Source organism: Salvelinus fontinalis, chromosome 32 (assembly GCF_029448725.1).
Source record: "Salvelinus fontinalis isolate EN_2023a chromosome 32, ASM2944872v1, whole genome shotgun sequence".
In the NCBI taxonomy this organism is placed as follows: Eukaryota; Metazoa; Chordata; class Actinopteri; order Salmoniformes; family Salmonidae; genus Salvelinus; species Salvelinus fontinalis.
The window spans coordinates 17,062,758-17,085,606 of record NC_074696.1 but is presented as its reverse complement, the minus strand read 5'-3'; the positions used below and the strand labels follow the sequence as shown (position 1 = coordinate 17,085,606).

At 44.5% G+C, this 22,849-nt stretch overlaps 1 protein-coding gene across 5 annotated transcripts in view; it reads left to right on the top strand.

The window, feature by feature from the left end:
* The window catches only part of LOC129830811 (alpha-catulin-like), a 115,265-nt gene that overhangs the window by 77,748 nt on the left and 14,668 nt on the right, over positions 1-22,849 (top strand). The window contains exons 3-13 of one of the 5 annotated variants that reach the window (XM_055893561.1): positions 1,951-2,138; positions 3,983-4,102; positions 8,240-8,329; positions 10,936-11,106; positions 11,733-11,933; positions 13,660-13,743; positions 14,679-14,837; positions 15,148-15,240; positions 17,556-17,721; positions 19,237-19,271; positions 19,394-19,444. In XM_055893561.1, coding sequence (XP_055749536.1) covers positions 1,951-2,138; positions 3,983-4,102; positions 8,240-8,329; positions 10,936-11,106; positions 11,733-11,933; positions 13,660-13,743; positions 14,679-14,837; positions 15,148-15,240; positions 17,556-17,721; positions 19,237-19,271; positions 19,394-19,444 — 1,358 coding nt within the window. Of the gene's footprint in view, positions 1-1,950; positions 2,139-3,982; positions 4,103-8,239; positions 8,330-10,935; positions 11,107-11,732; positions 11,934-13,653; positions 13,744-14,678; positions 14,838-15,147; positions 15,241-17,555; positions 17,722-19,236; positions 19,272-19,393; positions 19,445-22,849 lie in introns of all 5 variants that reach the window. The other 4 variants (XM_055893563.1, XM_055893562.1, XM_055893559.1 and 1 more) reach the window with 4 other exon arrangements.

The following is a 22,849-nucleotide window of genomic DNA, read 5'->3' as shown; positions in this document are numbered from 1 at the left end:
GCTCAGAGGGCGTGCCAGCTGGCCCTAGCATTGGCTAGCATCACATTGCTGCAGTGCCACCGAGCTGAATATAAGCCTGTCCAGGATGAGATGTTCCCACTGGGGTTTATGGTGCTACCGTTGACTCACAGGACAGCAGAGGAGAGGAGAAGAGAAGGGAGGGGAGGAGCCTCTCAATTTTCACATAGGGCACGATGGGAAGGGAACCTAAAGGGTTTTAGCTCTCAAACAAAGTGGAGCTGAATTCTGGATGTTACTTTTTAGTTTATGCAACTTTGAACAAGTTTTTGGATAATGGGGTCCGCATGAAACCACTGTGAAGAAATATGACCAAGTATTAGAACATTTAGATAAAGTGATAATGTACTATACATGGTACCTCTGAAAATGTTGTATGGTGTTTCTATGCTGAATGATATAGAACAATTCCTATAGATTTGATCATCATCACCATCCCCCTTCTCCTCCTCTTACTCCTCCTGATCATCACCCTCCCCCTTCTCCTCTTACTCCTCCTGATCACCATCATCACCATCCCCCTTCTCCTCCTCTTACTGCTCCTGATCATCACCCTCCCCCTTCTCCTCCTCTTACTCCTCCTGATCATCACCCCCCCTACTCCTCCTCTTACTCCTCCTGATCATCACCCTCCCCCTTCTCCTCCTCTTACGCCTCCTGATCATCACCCTCCCCTTTCTCTTCCTCTTACTCCTCCTGATCAACATCATCACCATCCCCCTTCTCCTCCTCTTACTCCTCCTGATTGTCACCCCCCCTTCTCCTCCTCTTACTCCTCCTGATCATCACCCTCCCCCTTCTCCTCCTCTTACTCTCCCTGATAATCATCATCACCCTCCCCGTTCTCCTCCTGATAAACATCATCACCCTCCCCCTTCTCCTCCTCTTTCTCCTCCTGATCAACATCATCACCCTTCTCCTCCTCTTACTCCACCTGATCAACATCATCACCCTCCCCCTTCTCCTCCTCTTATTCCCCCTGATCAACATCATCATAACACTTCCCGTTCTCCTCCTGATAAACATCATCACCCTCCCCCTTCTCCTCCTCTTACTCCTCCTGATCAACATCATCACCCTTCCCCTTCTCCTCCTCCTGATCAACATCATCACCCTCCCCCTTCTCCTCCTCTTTCTCCTCCTGATCAACATCATCACCCTCAACCATTCTCCTCCTCTTTCTCCTCCTGATCAACATCATCACCCTCCCCCTTCTCCTCCTCTTACTCCTCCTGATCATCATCATCACCCTCCCCCTTCTCCTCCTCTTTCTCCTCCTGATCAACATCATCACCCTCCCCCTTCTCCTCCTCTTACTCCTCCTGATCAACATCATCACCCTCCCCCTTCTCCTCCTCTTTCTCCTCCTGATCATCATCATCACCCTCCCCCTTCTCCTCCTCTTTCTCCTCCTGATCAACATCATCACCCTCCCCCTTCTCCTCCTCTTTCTCCTCCTGATCAACATCATCACCCTCAACCATTCTCCTCCTCTTACTCCTCCTGATTCCTGATCAACATCATCACCCTCCCCCTTCTCCTCCTCTTACTCCTCCTGATCATCATCATCACCCTCCCCCTTCTCCTCCTCTTTCTCCACCGATAACCAATATTCTATAAATAGAATGAAAAGGGGAATCTCATGCTTATCCGAACACTTGCAGCCATTCTCATGATGTGTCATTAATTTCACAATGTAAGAAATCAACATTTGAAGCATATAAGGACAGTTGCTCTTCTGAATGGCAATTTATGAGAAATCATTGCGTCAAAATTACCCTTTTTCATTTCCGCTGTAAAACAGTATATCAACAGATATATTGGTATCGGTAAGTTTTGTCACCCCAAAAATCGGAATTGGTATCAGGCCCAAAAAACATCTCGGTCGGACTCTAAAAACCATTTTCATCCTCCGTCCTTTTTGTCCTCTAGGGGATGCCATAGCCCAGCTGACAGACGTTGGGACTGCGGTGACGGCCCCTGTGGACGGACGCACAACAGTGTTCAGTGACCGTACAGGCATGGTGAAGGCCGCCCGCATGCTCCTCTCCTCCGTCACCAAAGTCCTGGTCCTCGCAGACCGCATCGTCATCAAACAGATCATCACCTCACGCAACAAAGTAGGTACCATCGTAATCAAACAGATCATTAAGTAGTTACCGCTTCCGACCACACAGTATAGCTATAGGGCTATAGATGCACACAGACTCACAGAACAAAGTAGGTACAGACTGTCACACACACACACACACACACACACACACACACACACACACACACACACACAGCACCCAGCACCCAGCACCCAGCACTGGCAACCTTCCTCCATCCTCCTTCCAGTCTTTCAGATCCTATCTGAGCTCCATGATACAGTACAGGAGAACTCCTCTGCTGCTGTGGAGATAATGGTGGGGGAGTAGCAGCACATTCACATAAAAGGACCAGGCCCTGTTTCTATTCCTGCTGCTTTTAGGAACGGGATGTGATGTATGTGTGTGTGTGTGTATGGCTCTTAGAGGCGAGGGGGCACACACACACACACATACACAGAGTGTAAGGGCCTAATCACGTCCAGTAAGGCCTGTTTGGACAGACGGCCGACAGGTCTGCTCCCATTACTGGCAAACACAATTCAATTTTGAACCCTGTGTCTGTCTGATAACAGCATAGAGCTCCTGCCTGGCTTGCAGGATGTCACTACTGTTTACCCTCCTAGAGCCAAGCCACTCTCTCTCACACACACACACACACACACACACACACACACACACACACACACTACTCCGGATGGATGGATCACACTGTTTTATAATAGATTCATATTTCATGATGTTTTGGGGGGGTCTGAGAGGTGTTGAAGGTTTGCTGCATTATGCATGGGCTGATTTTGTTCAGTGTTGCATGTGTCAGACAAAGTTGTATCTAAATGCAGTACAGTTCATTAGTAGCATGTTATCAAGGTACGTGTCTTATAAAGTAGCTGAAGACGTAGTAAGCTAATGATTTCTACATTTTCATGACAATAGTCATTCCTGTAACTATTGTATACATTAATACACCTTCATACATCATGGGTTCTGTTCCGTCTGTATTGCAGACAGATCCCAGGTTACCCTTTTAACACACCTTCATGCAACACGGAGTTCCGTCTGTATTGCAGACAGATCCCAGGTTACCCTTTTAATACACCTTCATGCAACACGGAGTTCCGTCTGTATTGCAGACAGATCCCAGGTTACCCTTTTAATACACCTTCATGCAACATGGAGTTCCGTCTGTATTGCAGACAGATCCCAGGTTACCCTTTTAACACACCTTCATGCAACACGGAGTTCCGTCTGTATTGCAGACAGATCCCAGGTTACCCTTTACCCCACAATGTGTGTTCCATTGTGTACAGTAGAGGTGATTGGGGTAAATCATTGTGATCTGATTGGTTTTTCAGATGCCCCACTCAGCCACAAGGCCATTGTGATAACTCCTGAGACATGGTGACACCACCATTAATCCTCCTTCCTATTTCCCCGTTCACTAGACGATTGGGAGACAATACCACTTCTTGTCACTATGACCTTTTCCTGTTTCGACAGACAGGTCCTCCGTGTCGTCTCAGTCAATCAGTCATGACAAACTGCTCTACTGAACACTGCGGCTGGAAAGCGTGGAAAGTGAAATGAATGGCCATCACTTGTATGGCGAGGCCCACATTAAGAATTTGCTTTGCTACCTCGTTCACATATCTTAAAGCAGCATTTTGCCAGCAGCAAAAGCAGTCTGACGTGTCAAAGTAGTAACATCTCTCAAAGCAACTTTGCTCCCTCAAGACATGGTTCTGGCAGAAAGAAATGGGCCATCTTTGAGTTCAGCATGTGGTATTTTGTGTTTAATTCAAGAGTTGTTGTGTGTAATGTGTAGGTGTGGGAGCCAATGGTAGTTACTGTAATAGTGTTCCTGATCCTCCCAGGTGCTAGTAACCTTGGAGCAGCTGGAGAGAGTGAGCACCTTCCAGGAGTTTGTCCAGATCTTCAGCCAGTTCGGGAATCAGATGGTGGAGTTCGCCCACCTGACCGGGGACAGACAGAATGTGAGTATCATCCCTCTCTGACCGTGTATTGGGCAAAGTCTTCCTTCTTTCCCCCCATGCTACCAAACACACTGTCATCCTCCCAAACACTATGTCATCCTACCAAACACTATGTGCCTCTTCACTCTTTATCAGCTCTTGATAAACACAGTCTGTCCAGAGAGAGAGGGGGGGGGGGGAGTGAGACCCTCCAGATTGTGTACAGTGCCGTGTGCTGTTGGCTCCACATCCACTCAGACAGCGAGATGACACAGATAGCAGGGTGTGTGTGACGAGCCCCTGCTACCCAGACGCACGCACGCGTCTGGGTAGAGTGTGACAAGCTGCATACAGCACATACAGACACACACACACACACACAGATACACTCCAGGGCTTCTGCATCGGCTATGAGAGTGTGTTTCTGTGTGTGTGTGTGTGTGTGTGTGTGTGTGTGTGTGTGTGTGTGTGTGTGTGTGTGTGTGTGTGTGTGTGTGTGTGTTTAGACAAACGGCTTTAAAAAATGGGTCAGATCTGACTCACATATCAAAGGAGCGTTTACATCATGAAAGCAGAATGTTGATATGCCTTGATACATTTTGACCTTCAAATCAAACAAACTCTCTATTTGAAATATATCAAGTGCAACATGTCATATATATAAAACAAAAAGTTTTACAGAAATAATGAGGCCAGAAAAACTCTGATGTTCCCCTGTAGTGTCAGTGTCTGCTAATCATGCATTGATTCATACACAGTCTCATTGTATGCATCCCTAATGGCTCCCTATTCCCTGTTCCCAAAGCCCAATGGCTAATGCACTAGACAGGGAATAGGTTGCCATTTGGGATACAGGCTATGGTTTAACCGACTGCACTAACTAGCTGATGAAAAGTATTATCGCTGTGCTGTAGGGAGAGAACGGATAATATTCAGCTTTCCTTCCCTTCTTTTTGTTTAAAGGGGTGTTTCACAAACATGCCACGTCCCCATCTCTCTCTCCGTCTGGAAATCTCCTGGCTCCTCTATTGAGAGACTAACCTAGCGAAGAGCAGGGGAATATAATAACACATCATCACATCTCCTTAGTAATCCATGGCTCTGCGCCTCGAGAAGTCGATTCAGCCTCTCCCGAAAAACACGCACGCGCGCACACACACACACACACACACACACACACACACACACACACACACACACACACACACACACACACACACACACACACACACACACACAAAATCCCTACTGGAGGCTAAGTCTTTGAAACACAGAGAGAGGAGAGAGAGTCCATGGATGTTACTGAGATATCTAGTCCCCTGCCGACTGCGTAATGTTATCTACTGCATTGAGTCGTGCTTCACCAGGTTGGTCTATGAGTAAGAACTCTGATGGCCTGAGACCTGGGCTTTAACTTAACATAGCCTAATAACTCTGACATATCTTTCCCATCATAGGAATGTGGTCCATATGTATTCAGCATGCTCTTTAGGAAGTGCACTATATGGTGAATAGGGTGCCATTTGGGATGTGGCCTTGGTCCACTAGTCCAGACCACTGGTAGGGTCAGACCCCACTGAGTTAGAGTGGGTTTGAGACTTGCGTCAGAGCCCACTGGTGCTGGTAGGTCACTGTCAGTCGTGTTGTATTTAAGCTTGAGAAATGGCTCTGTCTATTCGGTGGCTCACAAGATCATTCAAAAGGCTTTAACTGGGTCACACTCACAAATCAGAGAAGTTTGGGAACCTGCTACTTCTCTAACTGTCCAGTGTTGGTCTCTGTCCTTTTGGACCTGAAGGGAAGCTTCTTCTCTTAAGCCTTGTTCACACTGTATGCCTTAATATGGAAAATCACTTTTGGACTACTGACTGTCCAAACAGCAAGTTACGTGACCAAATTGGATTTGTGTTTGTTCAGACAGCAGTTATTTGCTGACATGGCTACGCTAGTTGTCATAGTAACGATGGGTGTATACACAGTGGTATAGACTGATTTGTGGTGGTGCACGTGCTTCCTATCACTCAGAAGTTATGTAGCATGCTAAGGTGACAACAGTGTCTGCCATGGACATTTCCCAGTTGCTTTGAATGTTCAAAATCTGCCTGTTTTAAACACTTTTAACTTCTTATTGGCAGGTGGGGCGGTAGCGTCCCACCTGGCCAACATCCGGTGAAATTGCAGAGCGCGAAATTCAAAAATACCAAATTCAAATATTTAACATTCTTGAAAATATGTGTTTTATATCAAAATAAAGCTTAACTTCTTGTTAATCCAGCCGCTGTGTTTACGGCGAAAGCAAAGCATGCAATTATCTGAGGACAGCGCCACAAAAGTCAGAAATAGCGATATAATTAATGCCTTACCTTTGAAGATCTTCTTCTGTTGGCACTCCAAAATGTCCCAGAAACATCACAAATGGTCCTTTTGTTCGATAATGTCCTTCTTTATGTCCCAAAAATTTTCATTTGATTCAGAAATACACCGCTTTTCATCCAGAGGTGAAAATACTGCCCCCTACCCAAGAGAAGTTAAAACCTCAAAGGATAAGATGATCCAACTTTCAAAATGAATCATTTTTGGCTAGCAACAGCAGTCAACTAGCTAGCTAGGTAGCTGTTTAGCTTTCTGTCACATTCACTAATTTGTTTGTAAACAATTAACTTCTTATGGCTGGGGGCAGTTTTGAGTAGCTTGGATGGATAAGGTGCCCAGAGTAAACTGCCTGCTACTCAGGCCCAGAAGCTAAGATATGCATATCATGACTTAGACTTGGATAGAAAACACTCTGAAGTTTCTAAAACTGTTTGAATGATGTCTGTGAGTATAACAGAACTCATATGGCAGGCAAACACCTGAGAAAAAATCCAACCAGGAAGGGGTAAATCTGAGGTTTGTAGTTTTTCAACTCATTGCCAATTGAATATACAGTGTCTATGGGGTCCGATTGCACTTCCTAGGGCTTCCACTAGATGTCAACAGTCTTTAGAACCTTGTTTCAGGCTTCAACTGTGAAGGATGAGGGAATGAGAGCTCTTTGAGTCAGGTGTCTGCCATGAGCTGTTCACGCGCTCTCCCGTGAGAGCAACCTGCATTTCTGAAGACAAACGAAATACTCCGGTTGAAACATTATTGAAGATTTATGTTAAAAACATCCTAAAGATTGATTCTATACATCGTTTGTGTAAAGGCAGTCAATGTTGTTCTCCCCCTTAGACGAGAAGGAGCATGGATAGGACCAAGATGCGGATTGAGGGAAATAAGCCATCTTTTAATGAAAAAACAGCAAACAAGACACTACAAACTACAAAACAACAAACGTGACTAACCTTCAACTGTCCTGTGAGGACACAGGAACAAACACCCACAAAAGCCTACTGCCTATGGCTACCTTAAATCTGGCTCCCAATCAGAGACAAATGAATGACAGCTGTCTCTGATTGAGACCCAATCCAGGCAGCCATAGACATAACTAGACGACCTAACAAACACTATCCCATACACATACAACACCCATAGACTAACCAAACACACACAACATACAATGCCCACCCCAACTCACGCCCTGACCAACTAAACATAATCAAAATAACATAAAAATAGGTCAGGAACGTGACAGTTTGACATGTTTCTACGAACTGTAATGGTATTTTTTGACTCTTCGTCTGACCTGCGCCTCGTGAATTTGGATTTGTGAACTCAAGGCGCGAACAAAAAGGAGGTATTTGGACATAAATTATGGACTTTATCAACAAACAAAAAAACATGTATTGTGGAACTGGGATTCCTGGGAGTACACCCCGTTAACGGGATCTCAGCCATAAGAAGTTAACAAGCTAGTTAGCTGCCACATGTTCTTGTCAAACTGTTAACAGAGTAGCTAGCAAACAACAAGATATTCCGAAGAACCACTTTAGGACAAAAACATCACATTTGACCTTTCAGACACAAGTCACATGGGCAGGAATCAGATTTGTATCTGACTATGAAGGTGGTTTGAAATGTGTCTTGAAATATTAGATTCCATCTGCTTTTTGTCTGTTGAGGCTGCAGGAAAAAGAACAGATTCAAATCAGATATGCAAATATATAGGATTTGAGTGACTTCAAACTGTCAATGTGAACACAGCTTAACTGTTCAGTGTTGGTCTCTGTCATTTAGGACCTGAAGGACGAGAATAAGAAGGCCAGGATGGCAGCAGCCAGAGCAGTGCTGGAGAAATGCACCATGATGCTGCTCACTGCGTCCAAGGTATGTACATCCTATCACTACTGCTAATGTAGTAGGTCAAAGCTGTGAGCTGGAAAACCTTAGTACTGCATGGGTGAAATTAGGCCTTATGGTGGTCATGTGAATTTTCATTCTTTTTTGGAATCAAACCAGTCTAACTTCTCACCTAAAACATAGTTTTTATGTTAAATATACATTTGAAGTCGGACGTTTACATACACTTTAGCCAAATACATCTAAACTCTGTTCCACACAATTCCTGACATTTAATCCTAGTAAAAATCCCCTTAGGTCAGTGAGAGCCATATAATATATTTTAAAAGTGAATTCAACTAAATGTCAGTATAATAAGCCTCTGAATTTGTCGAAGTGCCGCTTTACATTCGACCGTTTCATCGATGTAATTTTGTCATTGCAAATTAGACACACCGCAGAACCTGCTCTCTCCACAAAGGCGAATTCTTCGGTCCTTTCGTCCTGAAATGTACGATACTCGTCATCTTTTTTTCTTTTCGCCATCTTCTTCGTCGAAGGGTTAGCTTTGAGCTAATGACCGAGCAGACTGATTCAAAAGGAGGCGTTTACCTGTTTTACATAGCAACGGCCAACGTAGGCCAGTATCATTTAATTAAAATAATGGACAATTGCTCCTGCAGCCATGAACAGGACATGAGCAGTGAAAAATCGATGGATGGATTAAAACAAGTGAGAATAGGCCTCCCGGGTGGCGCAGTGGTCTAGAGCACTGCATCGCAGTGCTAGCTGCGCCACCAGAGTCTCTGGGTTCGCGCCCAGGCTCTGTCGCAGCCGGCCGCGACCGGGAGGTCCGTGGGGCGATACACAATTGGCTTAGCGTCGTCCGGGTTAGGGAGGGTTTGGCCGGTAGGGATATCCTTGTCTCATCGCGCTCCAGCGACTCCTGTGGTGGGCCGGGCGCAGTGCGCGCTAACCGAGGGGGGCGGGTGCACGGTGTTTCCTCTGACACATTGGTGCGGCTGGCTTCCGGGTTGGAGGCGCGCTGTGTTAAGAAGCAGTGCGGCTTGGTTGGGTTGTGCGTCGGAGGACGCATGGCTTTCGACCTTCGTCTCTCCCGAGCCCGTACGGGAGTTGTAGCGATGAGACAGGATAGTAATTACTAGCGATTGGATACCACGAAAATTGGGGAGAAAAGGGGAGAAAATAAAAAAAATAAAAAAAGTGAGAATATTTTGTTTTATCTGCGAGCCAGATGCAATCATCAAAAGAGCCACACCTGGCTCGGGAGCCATAGGTTCCCGACCCCTGTTCTATAGGATTGAGGTCAGGGCTTTGTGATGGCCACTCCAATACCTTGACTTTGTTGTCCTTCAGCCATTTTGCCACAACTTTGGAAGTATGCTTGGGGTCATTGTCCATTTAGAAGACCCATTTGCGACCAAGCTTTAACTTCCTGACTGATGTCTTGAGATGTTGCTTCAATATATCCACAATTTTTTATCCATAATTTTCCTGCCTCATGATGCCATCTATTTTGTGAAGTGCACCAGTCCCTCCTGCAGCAAAGCACCCCCACAACATGATGCTGCCACCCCCTTGCTTCACAGTTGGGATGGTGTCCTTCGGCTTGCAAGACTCCCCCTTTTTCCTCCAAACATAACGATGGTCATTATGCCCAAACAGTCCTATTTTTGTTTTATCAGACCAGAGGACCTTTCTCCAAAAAGTACGATCTTTGTCCCCATGTGCAGTTGCAAACCGTAGTCTGGCTTTTTTATGGCGGTTTTGGAGCAGTGGCTTCTTCCTTGCTGAGCGGCCTTTCAGGTTATGTCGATATAGGACTCGTTTTACTGTGGATATAGATACTTTTGTACCTGTTTCCTCCAGCATCTTCACAAGTTCCTTTGCTGTTGTTCTGGGATTGATTTGCACTTTTCGCACCAAAGTACGTTCATCTCTAGGAGACACATCTCCTTCCTGAGCGGTATGACGGCTGTGTGGTCCCATGGTGTTTGTACTTGCGTGCTATTGTTTGTACAGATGAACACGGTACCTTCAGGCATTTGGAAATTGCTCCCAAGGATGAACCTGAGGTCTTTCTGAGGTCTTGACTGATTTCTTTTAATATTCCAATGATGTCAAGCAAAGAGGCACTGAGTTTGAAGGTAGGCCTTGAAATACATCCACAGGTACACCTCCAATTGACTCAAATTATGTCATTTAGCCTATCAGAAGCTTCTAAAGCCATGGCACCATTTTCTGGAATTTTCCATGCGGATTAAAGGCACAGTCAACTTAGTGTATGTAAACTTCTGACCTACTTGAATTGTTATACAGTGAATTATAAGTAAAATAATCTGTCTGTAAACGATTATTGGAAAAATGAAATGTGTCATGAACAAAGTAGATGTCCTAACCGACTTGCCAAAACTATAGTTTGTTAACAAGAAATTTGTGGAGTGGTTGAAAAATGAGTTTTAATGACTCCAACCTAAGTGTATGTAAACTTCCGACTTCAACTGTATATACGAGATAGAGGGACTGTATTACTACAATTGATTTCAAACATGGACTGTTTCTTCATCTGCTACTTGGTTTTGAAATCATGTGCCAGATACTTATAAAACCATGAGTCTCTCTCCTCCCTGCAGACGTGTCTCAGACACCCTGACTGCGAGTCGGCACGTATCAACAAAGACGCCGTGTTTCACCGCATGCGTTTCGCCCTGGAGCAGGTCATGGAGATCGTGACGGACGCTCGGCCCTGCGGGGAGACCAAGGTCCTTCCCCTCAGCATTTACACCGGCATCAAGGACTTCAAGGTGGGGCGACAGGGGAGGACCGAGCCTGGGGGCTCCTTCCACATGTTGTTGTTTTTTGTCCCACTTTGTGGGACAAAAACAAATTTCTAAGTACAATGCAACAATGTGTTATAACACTGTACTTGCCTGTGTTAATACAGTATGCCGCTTTAGGCCTCTACATACAAAGATGAAGTATGCTAGGAGTCCTTTAGAATAAGTCAATTATCCTAGCTTGTTTTTGAACTGGATAATAGACTGCAACAGAGATCATAGAGCTTTCTAATGATATTCTCTGTCTCTGCCTGTGTCTCTGTCTCTGCCTGTGTCAATTACATTTTTGGCATGACAAATCGTTTTTGTATTCACTATTGTCTCTGTGTCTCTATGTCTGTGTCTCTCTCTGTGTCTCTGTCTGTGTCTCTGTGTCTCTCTCTGTGTCTCTCTCTATCTCTCTGTCTGTGTCTCTGTCTCTCTGTCTGTGTCTCTGTCGCTGTGTCTCTCTCTGTCTATTTCTCTCTGTCTGTGTCTCTGTCTCTGTCTGTGTCTCTGTCGCTGTGTCTCTCTCTGTATGTTTCTCCCTGTCTGTGTCTCTGTCTCTGTGTTTTTCTCTGTGTGTATGTATGTGTCTCTGTCTGTGATCCCAGTCCAACGTGGAAGGTCTGCGTGAGGGTCTGTACTTGCTGCCCCACCAGGCTCTGTCTGGCCAGCTAGAGGCGGTGGTGGAGAGGATGGAGGACTTCACTGACTCGGCCTACACCAGCCACGAGCACCGAGAGGGCATCCTGCAGCTCTGCCAGCTCGCCCGCCAGGACACTGACCAGCTCATCACAGCCTGGATGGAGGCGGTATGTGGCCGTTCACAGGGCATACACGCACATATAAACACTCATACATGCATACACACAAGCACAGAGACACACAGGGACACACAAACACGTATACAAGTACTCACACGTATGTGATAGATATGTACTCATACGTCTACATGGTTAAGAGCACATACAGTATGTTATGATTTAACACATGCATATGCACATTTACACGTGCAAATACCCACAGACCTCTTTTCCTTTTCACGCACATTTTATTAAACCTTTATTTAACCAGGTTAGTCTCGTTGAGATAAAAATCTGTTTTTCAAGAGAGACCTGGAACACACACATTCACCTTCTCTCTGTATCTCCTTTCTATATTGTCAGTGAATGTTCTTGAGCTGTCAAGTGGTTCTCTGGGTGACAAATGGATCACACTGCAGGAGTGTAGTTGCATGACCTTGTATACTGTTGATAGGTTTACAGATAATGTGGAGAAGTATAGAATATCCAGCCTTTTCACACTACTCCTGCATGCTACTATGCAGTACTATTTTCCTTCATTCACTATAGGTGTGTTTCCATACAGAATTTACCCTAGTGTTTTACCCAAAAGGCTCAGACTTGTCTGTTTCCATCTACGCGAGCCGGTACCCGTGTCTCTGGCAGACCTGCTCTCACTTGGGGCCAAAGCCAGGCCACTGGTACTTTTCAGCTTTCATTTACATAACAATGGATAACTGTGAACTGTAACACCTCACAAAGCAACTGTTTTGATTATGCAGAGGTTGTTGATTCTGCTCTTCACAAGTCTTCACTGTCAGTCCCAGCTTTGGAAACACAATGTCCCTAGTATAACATAAGGGTGTATACACTAGTGTAACACTGTTGTTGCAGTATATAGGAGTAAGATCTAACTTGAAGTCAGCCTCGATGTATGAATAGCTATCCACTTGACTCCACTGATAACACGGAACACATTGTGATCTCTGTCTCTCTCTTGACACCTCGCTCAAAAGATTCTCCTTGGATACCGAAACGTGGAGGTTTTATACAATGTGTTTTTGGTTTAAGCTGGTATAACGATGTGAAAGTAGAGGCCACAGTTCCACTGACAGATTGAATGGAATCAGAGCTACAACACACTGAAGGATTGGTTCCCTAGTGAGACACATTTCCACAACGTGCGTCACTAGCTGGATCCCAGGGTCTGTTTGTGTTTCTCCACTCAATTCAGTAGAAACAGAGAGGGTGTGAGAAGGTGTGTTACTCCACTCATTTAAGTGGAAACCGAGAGAGTGATATGAGGGGGTGTGGTGAGTGGGTCAAAGACAAATCGTCTGATGCCTCCTGCTTGTTTGACAGTGTTTTGACACCCTGCTTTAATCCTGTCTGTGCAAGGTTGGTACTGCCCACCTGTCTCCTTGGCCCAAGAACCTGTGTCTGAAACTCTTATGTTTTACATGCTATTGGTGAAGCAGAAGGGATCTCAATTCAATTCAAGGGGCTTTATTGGCATGGGAAACATATGTTAACATTGCCAAAGCAATCAAGTGATCTCTCTCTCTCTCCTCTCTCTGTCTCTCTGATAGGGACTGAACAGGTCTGTGTGATCTCATGTGGGTCAGAAACTGACTTCTCCTTCCTCTGCAGAGACAGGCCACGTCCAAGGCAGCAGTCCATGATTTATGTGACAACTCTTATCTTTTCCCACTCCCTCCCTTTTTCTTTTTGTTTTTATCTTTCTTTCAAGAAGCAGTCTCTAAATGCTAAAGAGGCCACGGAGGAGATGGAGCTGTCTATACTGAAGACCTGCCAAAGTGTCTACGAACTCCGCAGAGAGGTGAGTCCTGTAACCCTATGCTCCTACCCAGAATGCTTCACTGTCTGGCATGCCAAAGGGTTCAGTCCTAGAGCAGAAATGTCTAGAGTTTTCTGTACTCCATCACAGTTTGTCTGTAGCTCTTGCTCTTTTTATCTTTGATATGCCCACATGCCTCTCGCTCTGTTTACTTCTTCTCTTTATCCTCTAGAGTGTACACTGTCACTCTCCCTATTCCTTTCACTCTTTCTCTCTCTGACTTGTTCTTTCTCTCTCTGCCTTGTCCTTTCTCTCTCTGACTTGTTCTTTCTCTCTCTGACTTGTTCTTTCTCTCTCTGCCTTGTCCTTTCTCTCTCTGACTTGTTCTTTCTCTCTCTGCCTTGTCCTTTCTCTCTCTGACTTGTTCTTTCTCTCTCTGACTTGTTCTTTCTCTCTCTGACTTGTTCTTTCTCTCTCTGCCTTGTCCTTTCTATCTCTGACTTGTTCTTTCTCTCTCTGCCTTGCTATTTCTCTCTCTGACATGCTCTTTATTTCTCTGCCTTGCTCTTTCTCTCTCTGACTTGTTCTTTCCCTCTCTGCCTTGCTCTTTCTCTCTCTGACTTGCTCTTTCTCTCTGACATGCTTTTTCTCTCTCTGCCTTGCTCTTTCTCTCTCTCTCTCTCTCTGCCTTGCTCTTTCTCTCTCTCTCTCTGTCTTGCTCTCTCTCTCTGCCTTACTCTTTCTCTCTCTCTCTAACTTGCTCTTTCTCTCTCTGCCTTGCTCTTTCTCTCTCTCTCTCTCTCTCTCTCTCTCTCTCTCTCTCTCTCTCTCTGCCTTGCTCTTTCTCTCTCTGCCGTGTTCTCTTTCTGTCTTACTATTGTTTTCTCTTTCTGCTACCATTGTGCAGCCAGGCGTAGAAAAGATACAAAATGTACACACATATTCACCCCCTCTCTTCCCCTCTCCCTTCCGTCCAGCTTCATAAGGTGGCGGTGGGGCGGGCGGCGGACCTGCTGAAGCTGCATGCGGAACACCTGCCTCTGCGGGCCCTTAAGGCCTCGGGGGGCGAGGGCAACCTGGAGGCTGTGGCAGAGTACGCCCGGACGCTCGGCGAGCAGAAAGAACAGCTGGTGGAGGTGAGAGAAGCTCGCTGGACTGGGGAGGTTGACTCAAGTCTGTTGAGTCTCCTTTATCAAGTCACCATTGAAGCACAATAAAGTATTCAATTCAATCCACAGCAAACCAACCTCATATCCATCTTCATGCCTGAGGTATATGGACATGTGTGATGTGGGCTACTGGCTTTGGAAGCCTGTATGTATTTTTCAATTGAAACATTTAGATAAGTATCTTGATCTGTTGTTGGCATCAACATGTAGGTCTGTGTCTGCTGCTCATATCCAGTCATATTGATGTTAGACGCCGATGTTCTTTGTCCTGTTCCAGACTTGTCGTCTGCTGTGTCACGTCTCGGGGACAGAGCCTCTGGAGATCACCTGTATACACGCTGAGGAGACCTTCCACGTCATCGGCCCCCAGGTAACACACACTGACAGATAACACACACACTGACAGGTAAAACACACACTGACAGGTAAAACACACACACACTGACATGTAACACACACACACACACACACACACACACACACACACACACACACACACACACACACACACTGAAAGATAAAACACACACACACTGACAGGTAAAACACACACACACTGACAGGTAACACACACACTGACAGGTAAAACACACACTGACAGGTAAAACAGACACTTACAAGTAACACACACACTGACAGGTAAAACACACACACACTGACCGGTAACACACACACTGACAGGTAAAACACACACACACTGACAGGTAACACACACACTGACAGGTAACACACACACTTACAGGTAAACACACACACTGACAGGTAAAACACACAAACACTTACAGGTAACACACACTGACATGTAAAATACACATTGACAGGTAACACACACACTTACAGGTAACACACCCACTGACAGGTAAAACACACACACACACTGACAGGTAAAACACACACACTGACAGGTAAAACACACACACTGACAGGTAACACACCCCCTGACAGGTAACACACACACCCCCTGACAGGTAACACACACACACTGACAGGTAACAGACACACACTGACAGGTAACACACACACACTGACAGGTAACACACACACACTGACAGGTAACACACACACACTGACAGGTAACACACACACACACTGACAGGTAACACACACACCCCTTGACAGGTAACACACACACACTGACAGGTAACACACACACACTGACAGGTAACACACAAACTGACAGGTAACACACACCCACACATACGCATCACACTCACACTGGGGACGGGCCCCTGAAGGACCAAAACAAGACACATGCTATGGCATAGTCCTGATCATGTCTGATACAATCCATGTTGTGACAGAAACTTGATCATCTGTATAACCTCTCAAGGTTCAGTTTGTCAGCACACCCCCTGTCATCTAGATCCCTTATAGCTTCAACCCCATACATTAAACACAGCCAACCATTGCAGAAACAGACATTAAGAAGACTTCATCTGATACTTGGGGAAATAACTCAGACAACCACATGCACACAAGTCAGAGTGCATCACCCCCAGTGTGCTGCATTTAATTGGCAATTACCCGCAGGAGTCCCTTTATTATCATTGAAAGACACGCACAGACACACACACACACACCAGTATCATCCCTCCCTGCTGGGCGGTGGCTCCCCCTCTGTGACCTTATTGATTGGTTGACCTTTGAGCCTATGAGCTCAGTCATTACTGCGAGGTCATGCAGCGTCTGACATTACCGTGGGAGGATCATCACATTTCACACTATACCCCCAGCAGCAGATAATGACCTTCCCGACGGCCTGGAAGACCAAACATAATTAGAAAAGTGGGGAACAAAACTGATGCCCTGCCCACTGAAGATTGTGTGAAATGGAACAAATCCACCCCCACACTGAAAGGTAATGATCCGGTGTAACTCCGGTGTCTCTGCTGTCTCATAGTAGTTCAACATTGTACGAGACTGAGGCCTGTTTCCATTCAAATCCCCCTCTCCTTTTCTTGGGCCCCTTGTTGGTCTTCCCTCAAAGAATCAACTTGTCTGGATAGGTACTGCTGTGAGTAACAGAGTAATAGCTCCACTTAAGGTAACGTTTCCCATGTGGGGTTGCCTGATTTTGAAAATGGAGTCACGAGAAATATGGTGAAATAAAAATTTTAAGCAAAAATAAAAAAAACTGTTTTCCTCCTACAAATGTGGCTCAGTCTTTTGAACGGTTTAAGCTACAAAATATTATGACCTCATCACTGAATGTTAAGACTCTCAGGATCATGCATGTGTCTGTTTCCTTCTACAATGCCAACAAGCCTCATTAGACCAGAGTGGACAAGACCAGGCACTAAGTCAGACTGGGGGGAAAAGATCATACATAATTATTAGCTGAGGACATTCTGAACTTCCCAATAGCTTTCTGATGCATTTCAATCACTTCAAAACAGTACTTTTGAAATACTGTCAAAAATACTGTCTCATTTGTAATAGGCTGTTAAATAAAAAAGTTAACATTGACCGTTGATTACATCATTTTTGTTACATGGTGGGGTCACGAAACAAATGTGATATCAAAATGGGGTCGGGGGCCAAAAAAGTGGGATCCCCTGACTTAAGGTAGAACTTAGTGCACCTTATCAAAACACTTTCACAGTCCAATACAGTGTAAAACATAGCTACTCCATCTGCTCACTCCCTCTCTCTCTCTCTCACCCCTTTCTCTCTCTCTCCTGTCAGATCATATCTGCAGCCCAGACGCTGGCCCTGCACCCATCCAGTAAGATTGCCAAGGAGAACCTGGATGTGTTCTGTGAGGCCTGGGAGTCCCAGCTCTGCGACATGGCCGTGTTGCTAAGGGAGATCAACGACGTGTTCGAGGGCCGCCGAGGTGGGGCTGCCAGTGGTAGGAGAGGGGGAGAGGGATGGGTGTGTGTTATGGGCAGTCGCAGGAGAGGGTTGTCATAGGACAGCTCCGTGGTTATTTTTACTCTCTGTCTCTCGCTGAGCTGTGGTAATCTAAAATGTATTGATCCTATTCATAGACAGTTAAATCTCTATAACCGTAGTTGTTTGTATTATCTGACACAATCTCTATCAGGGAGCGGATGTCAGATTAAAGCACCTTCAGCAGGATACCTCTCATTGAGTTGGAGATACAAACCGTTCTGTTACAGCCTGATAGCCAGTGCGTGTCCCAGCGTGGTGATGCCAGACATTTCTCAGAGCTCTCTCCCAGCACGCAGCGTGATTCCTATCATCCGTAACCTCTGTGGCGTGTCACGGTGCCAGTATTTATGGGCTACGATCCCAATGACAAGCAGCGAGAGAGAGACGACGTCCCCCTACTAAACCAATTGAATAGAGGAGGAATAGGGATAAATCTCCCTCACTGGGGGAAGTTTAACGATGAAGTTCACACTGTGCCCTCGAGTCGTGGCTCTCACATAGTAAAAGTGCTATTTTTCCTCTGGTAAAGCTGGTATGGGTGTGTGTTTATCTGTGTATGTGTGTGTGTCTACCTTTCTGTTTGTGTTTGTGTGTGAGCTCGCGCTTGTGGAGGGGGTGTGGTACTCAAGCGACACAGACAGGCCCTCCAAAAAGCTGCCTGTACTTTTATGTGAAGTAATGCTCCTTGAACATGTTAGTGATGTTTATCACACCCTCACCACCCCTGGAAATTCTACTGAAATGTCCCTTTATTCCAAACTTAGAGAGTAAGTTGATTGGTTGCACTCCATTTGAAGTCTGATAAATGATGTGTTGTGGATAATCAACTGTAGTATGATAGAAGATGTGTTAGGGATAATCAACTGTAGTATAATAGAGGATGTGTTAGGGATAATCAACTGTAGTATGATAGAGGATGTGTTAGGGATAATCAACTGTAGTATAATAGAGGATGTGTTAGGGATAATCAACTGTAGTATAATAGAGGATGTGTTAGGGATAATCAACTGTAGTATGATAGAGGATGTGTTAGGGATAATCAACTGTAGTATAATAGAGGATGTGTTAGGGATAATCAACTGTAGTATAATAGAGGATGTGTTAGGGATAATCAACTGTAGTATGATAGAGGATGTGTTAGGGATAATCAACTGTAGTATAATAGAGGATGTGTTAGGGATAATCAACTGTAGTATGATAGAGGATGTGTTAGGGATAATCAACTGTAGTATGATAGAGGATGTGTTAGGGATAATCAACTGTAGTATGATAGAGGATGTGTTAGGGATAATCAACTGAATCCCTCCCTTTTAGTGTCATTTCATGGGTTGGCGTGGGGCATTTCAAAAGGTACACAATACTTTCACTGGAAAATGATTTTTACCAAACTTACCTTGTGACCAATGCCCAAAATATGACTTAAATGTTTTTATTTCCTCAAAATACTTTCTTTCTTTCTGATTAATTACAGGTGATAAGAGAGCCTACGTGTCGCTTCCCAGACCAGTGAGTATCAGAAAATACAATGTTATGACTGGTGGATATTTCTTATTTCCTTTTATTCAAATTACTTTCCATCATTTCCTCTTTTAATATCACTCATCCTGTCAAAACTTTTCTCCCGCCAGAAACATTCAGCCAACCTGAAGACGGTGAAGGCAGTCAAGCTAGATGCGGAGGTATAACTTAATCATCAATTACACAATACACCTCACATAGGCTGTGTCCCAATACACCTCACATAGGCTGTGTCCCAATACACCTCACATAGGCTGTGTCCCAATACACCTCACATAGGCTGTGTCCCAATACACCTCACATAGGCTGTGTCCCAATACACCTCACATAGGCTGTGTCCCAGTGGTACTCTATTCCCCCAGGTGCCCTGGTCAAAAGAAGTGCACTATATGGGGGATAGGGTGCCATTTGGGACGCATGCATTACCTCTACTTTCTCACCCTGACAGGTGAATTAATTCTGCAGGAAATGAATAACTGTTCAAACACACTATTGGGGAATTATGCCGATATTGCAGGACCCATGGTCTGCTCGATTTTAGCAGGACTCTGTCAGTGTCACGTTCCTGACCTTATTTCCTTTATTTTGTCTTTGTTTAGAAAGGTCAGGACGTGAGCTGGGTGGGCATTCTATGTTATGTGTTTCTATGTTTAGGTTCATTGTTAATTAGCCTGATATGGTTCTCAATCAGGGCAGGTGTTTTATGTTTCCTCTGATTGAGAACCATATTAAGGTAGGCTGTTCACACCGTTTGTTTGTGGGTGATTGTTTTCCGTGTCAGTGTTTGTACCACACGGGACTGTTTCGTTTGTTTAGTCTGTACCTGTTCGTGCGTTCTTCGTTATATGTAAGTTCACATGTTCAGGTCTGTTGACGTCGTTTGTTGTTTTTGTATTAGTTTGTAAAAGTGTTTATTTCGTCTTCGTTATAATTAAAGTACATGTATTCTCCACAAGCTGCGTTTTGGTCCGATCCATGCTCCTCCTCAGACGAGGAGGAGAACGACCGTTACAGTCAGTCATGACTGGGCATGCAGGTTTGAGAGCGTTTAATGAGTAACTTAGTACACAAAATGATAATCAATAATTGGAAAGCATTAGGAAATATAATGGCTGATTGATAATGCCTGACATTTAGAGGTGAAGACCAGAACTGAGTTTATATTCAAACTGATAATGCATGATTATGAATGATCATGAATCACTAACACAGATGATAATGAATGAATGATGATATCTACTTATTGCTGATGGACCACACAATATTGCCTGACCTTATACCTAAGCAGCCAGGGCAGGTTTCCCAAAATCATCTTTAGGTGAAGTTCATTGTTAGAGCCTTCGTAGGAGCATCGTTAAATCTCTGAGCTGTTTCCAAAACCATTGTTACTGAAGTTGCACTTGAAAAGGCTTGTTAATGAACGACTGCCTCAGACCACTAGTAGAACAGCTAAGTGCGTCGTTAGATGCTTTTCTTGCCCTTCCGCGTCACTTTATACACAGATTTCTGCTAAATACAAAATCAAGATGTTTATTTGTCTTTCTGTGACCGCCTGTCACATTCCTGACCTGTTTTTCATTTTTTCTTGTATTTATTTAGTTGGTCAGGGCGTGAGTTGGGGTGGGTTGTCGATGTGTTATTTTCTGTGTTCGGCCGGGTATGATTCTCAATCAGAGACAGCTGTCAATCGTTGTCCCTGATTGAGAATCATACTTAGGCAGCCTGGGATTCACGTGGTTTTTGTGGGTGTTTGTATCTCGTGTCAGTGTTAGTACCACACGGGACTGTTTGCGGTTTTGTCACGTTTGTTGTTTTGTATATTAAGTGTTCAGTCTATGTGAATTAAAAGATGACCACTTTCCACTCTGCATATTGGTCTGATCCTTCTCGCCTCTCCTCCTCGTCTGAGGAGGAGGATTACGACGACCGTTACACCGCCGATAACTTCAGAACGAATGTGACTACAAATATAAAGTTGCCAAAGTCTAGGCAATTGTTACAAACAAGCGAAAGATATAGGATGCTTCAAATGAAAACCGAGATGACTGTATTAACAGATACATACAGTATAGGCTACATAGACTTATATATTTTAATCATATTGAATTCAGTTTCTTGTTCATTCAATTGAGTTTTATTATTTAGCTATTTGTACGCTGGTCTTTGTAATTTTTGCCTCAATATATTTCATAATGTGTAACAACATGTGCGCAATGATGTTTTAAATCTTGATTTAGTGCATTATTATTGGGTAAGGCATTAGAATAAGCCGCCTCAATATTTGTAGCCGTAGGTGATAATATCTCTTAGGAGCTGATCCGTCGTCTGTATTGTGGAATAATTCTAATATTAATTAAGGTAAGATTTGAAAGGGAGAACGCTGATCTGAGAGCAGCGCTGTCTTTCTTTCGATCCTATCAGTATCGACACATGCATCAACGACTCACTTACCAAACGTTGTCTCTGCGTGGCCTTTTGGGAAACGCATGCTTCATCTTCGGCCGTTGTAGGAATGAGGCATCGTTAAAACTCTCGTAAGCCTACAGTACCAGTCAAAAGTTTGAACACACCTACTCTTTCAAGGTTTTTTCTTTATTTTGACTATTTCTACATTGTAGAATAATAGTGAATACATCAAAACTATGAAATAACACATATGGAATCATGTAGTAACCAAGATAGTGTTATACAAATCAAAATATATTTTATATTTGAGATTCTTCAAAGGAGCCACCCTTTGCTTTGATGACAGCTTTGCACACTCTTGGAATCTCTCAACCAGCTTCATGAGGAATGCTTTTCCAACAGTCTTGAAGAAGTTCCCACATATGCTGAGCACTTTTTGGCTGCTTATCCTTCAGTCTGCGGCTCAACTCATCCCAAACTATCTCAATTGGGTTGAGGTCGGTGATTGTGGAGGCCAGGTCAACTGATGCAGCACTCCATCACTCTCCTTGGTCAAATAGCCCTTACACTGCCTGGAGGTGTGTTTTGGGTCATTGTCCTGTTGAAAAACAACTGATAGACCCACTAAGCTCAAACTAGATGGGATTGTGTATCGCTGCAGAATGCTGTGGTAGCCATGCTGGTTAAGTGTGCCTTGAATTCTAAATACATCACTGACAGTGTCACCAGCAAAGCACCATCACACCTCCTCCTCCATGCTTCACGGTGGGAACCACAAATGCGGAAATCATCCGCTCACCTACTCTGTCTCACAAAGACACAGCGGTCTAATGTTCATTGCTCGTGTTTCTTGGCCCAAGCAAGTCTCTTCATATTGGTGTACTTTAGTAGAGATTTCTTTGCAGCAATTCAACCACGAAGGCCTGATTCACACAGTCTCCTCAGAACAGTTGAGGTTGAGCTGTGTCTGTTACTTGAACTCTGTGAAGCATTTATTTGGGCTGCAATCTGAACCTATCCTCTGCAGCAGAGGTAACTCTGGGTCTTCCTTTCCTGTGGCGGTCCTCATGAGAGACAGTTTCATCATGATGCGTGATGGTTTTTGCGACTGCACTTGAAAAAAGTTTCAATGTTTTTGACATTTTCAAGATTGACTGACC